This window comes from Salvia miltiorrhiza, chromosome 3 (assembly GCF_028751815.1).
Source record: "Salvia miltiorrhiza cultivar Shanhuang (shh) chromosome 3, IMPLAD_Smil_shh, whole genome shotgun sequence".
NCBI lineage: Eukaryota > Viridiplantae > Streptophyta > Magnoliopsida > Lamiales > Lamiaceae > Salvia > Salvia miltiorrhiza.
This window is the reverse complement of record NC_080389.1, coordinates 26,459,030-26,461,413: the sequence shown is the minus strand read 5'-3', so window position 1 is coordinate 26,461,413 and position 2,384 is coordinate 26,459,030. Positions and strand designations below refer to the sequence as shown.

Genomic DNA, 2,384 nt, shown 5'->3' with positions numbered 1-2,384 from the left:
TGGAATCTTATTAATCCTAACACTACTTCATTTTTATTCTACCTTCTTCATGCTTCTCTTCAATGGTAGCCGCAATTCTTGAAAATAGGTATGATTTTATTTTTGTTGTTTATTATTTTTTATTTTTAATTTTAGCGTTTGTCATACATGCGTCTTTTATAAAAGCGACGAGCTGAGCTCATCTCTCATTGCGCTAGAGCTCGAGCCACCCCTCTTCGCAGCAATTGATATGTAATTTGAATTGACTCGAATCCACCATATGAACCGACCAATATGGATGATATAAGACAACTAAACAATGCAAACCTCTACTTTTCTATTTTCATTAAATTTTTTAGACTCTATTTTCATTAAATTAAGTGGTTACTATCAATGCATAGTACCAAAATAGTTGTCATTTTGGAAAAAGGTAGGTAACTTTTTTAGACATGGTACGATTAGGTTATATTCACAAACGCATTGAAATAATATTATACTTTCAATCCTTCAAAAAATTATTCTTATATTTTAAACGGGACACTTGTCAACACCCATAGTATTTTCCTTTTACAAGATGTGAATTTACTCTCAAGGATCCTGAATTCCACGCAGCCTCTCATTGCGTACATGCTACTCAACTACCATTAAAACAAATCGGCTTCCTACCTTGCACAACCACCTCTTACATGTCTACTACGTAAAACTTTGTTTGATGGCACTTGAATTACTCTTCGGTCACAATAAAAGATCCAAAATATTTAACGGAATATAGGCAGTAAAAATGAGAGAAACATGTTATTAGGGATTTTTTATTTTAATATTTTATATTCTCCGAATTTTAATAAAAGGCTTAGTGTTTAATACGCAAATAGTGACATATCTATCAACGGTTGATAGTTTGATTTAGATTAAAAAATATTAAGCTCGTCGGCATTATTGAAGCAATATGAAGGGCATCCGCATTTGGGTAAAGAATTGATTTTAATTGTGGACCACACAAATGCAGCCGACCCATTGAATTTTGTGCATCTGCGTACCTCACCTGCCAACCAAGCAACCCAAATAAAAAAATAATATTACCTTTAATGTAATATTAAAATATTAATTATAATTTATAATGTGCGTTACAAGAATTTCCACAGCCATTTATGAGATAATAATTAAGTAACCAAAATGACAACAATACCCCCGATCCCCGACCAAATTTACAAGAAACAAACCACACGCCTCCTCCCTCATCCTTGCCGCCTCCCGGTCGAAACGACACCGTTTCACCACCTAACTCAAAACTAGGTCAAACTTTGAGAAGCTTCGCCGCTCTGATGACCGGATTTTCCTTGGCGATCGCATCTCGGCCGGCCGCTTTGTAGTCGTAGCTGCAGTCGTGCCGATCTGAGTACCTGTGCTCGGAGCAGAACACGTCGCCGCATTTGCACCGGAAACCCATCAACCCGATCCGCTTTCTGCAGCCCGACCCGGAGCAACGGGTCACCTCTTTTTCTCTAGGTCTCTTCAGCGCCCCTCGGATCTGCAGATCGGGCCTCTCCGGAGCCGCCGCGGATCCGGTTCTCCGGTCGGACGCGCTCGGGAGGTCCGGATCTGAGCTCTCGGGCAGTCTGGCGGCGGGGAGATGCGGCGGAGGTGCGGCTATCGTCTGCGGCGGGCTGCATATTGGTAGGTTTTCTGGGACCTTGAGCTCGGTTTCTTCTTTGTCTCTCTTTTGGGCCATAATCAGCCTTTGGCTTTGTTGTACAAAATTAGAGACGAGAGAGAGAGAGAAGGAGGCGTTCCTTGGTTTGTAGATAGAGGCAGAAAAATATGTGAAATGAGTGGAAAATGTTGAATTGGATTTTGCGAAAGGGAAAAGGGAAATGAATTGGAATTGGGGAATCTGTGGGTTATATTTAAGATTTGGGATAAAATATGGGGCGAGTATTTTGAGGAGTTGGAATATCGGAACGCGTTGATATGGGCATCAAGAGTTTGTGCCATGTTTAATGACATTCTTGCCCTCTTCTCCTTTATTGTTTTTCCTCCCGTCTTTATAAAGACTTGGAAGTGCAATTTAATTGGTCAACTGTTTCTTTTTTAATTACTCAATCTCACTATTATTATGTTATTCAATTCAATACGATTTTTAAAAATTACATATTATAAGTTCTTGAAACATCTTATAAGCTCCAGTAACTTATAAATTATTTAAAATAAGCTTAGTCAAACACTCTCTAAGTGTAGGCGTATGTGAATTTTAATTTAAATAAAATTCACAAAACTTTTGCGCGACTGATCGTAAATATGCAATTAGTCGAAGCCACCTTAGAGCATCCACTTTTGTGGGATTCAATACTCAATTTAATGTAGCTTCACTATTTATAGTGTACTACACATTTGTAGAGAATCCTATA

General features: G+C 38.6%; 1 protein-coding gene across 1 annotated transcript; it reads right to left on the bottom strand.

Moving 5' to 3' along the window:
* Positions 1-1,042: 1,042 nt before the first annotated feature.
* LOC131013954 (zinc finger A20 and AN1 domain-containing stress-associated protein 5-like) lies at positions 1,043-2,051 on the bottom strand. The gene has a single exon (XM_057941889.1). It carries the CDS (start codon positions 1,706-1,708, stop codon positions 1,274-1,276), a length of 435 nt encoding a protein of 144 aa, XP_057797872.1. The 5' UTR covers positions 1,709-2,051; the 3' UTR covers positions 1,043-1,273.
* Positions 2,052-2,384: the final 333 nt, after the last annotated feature.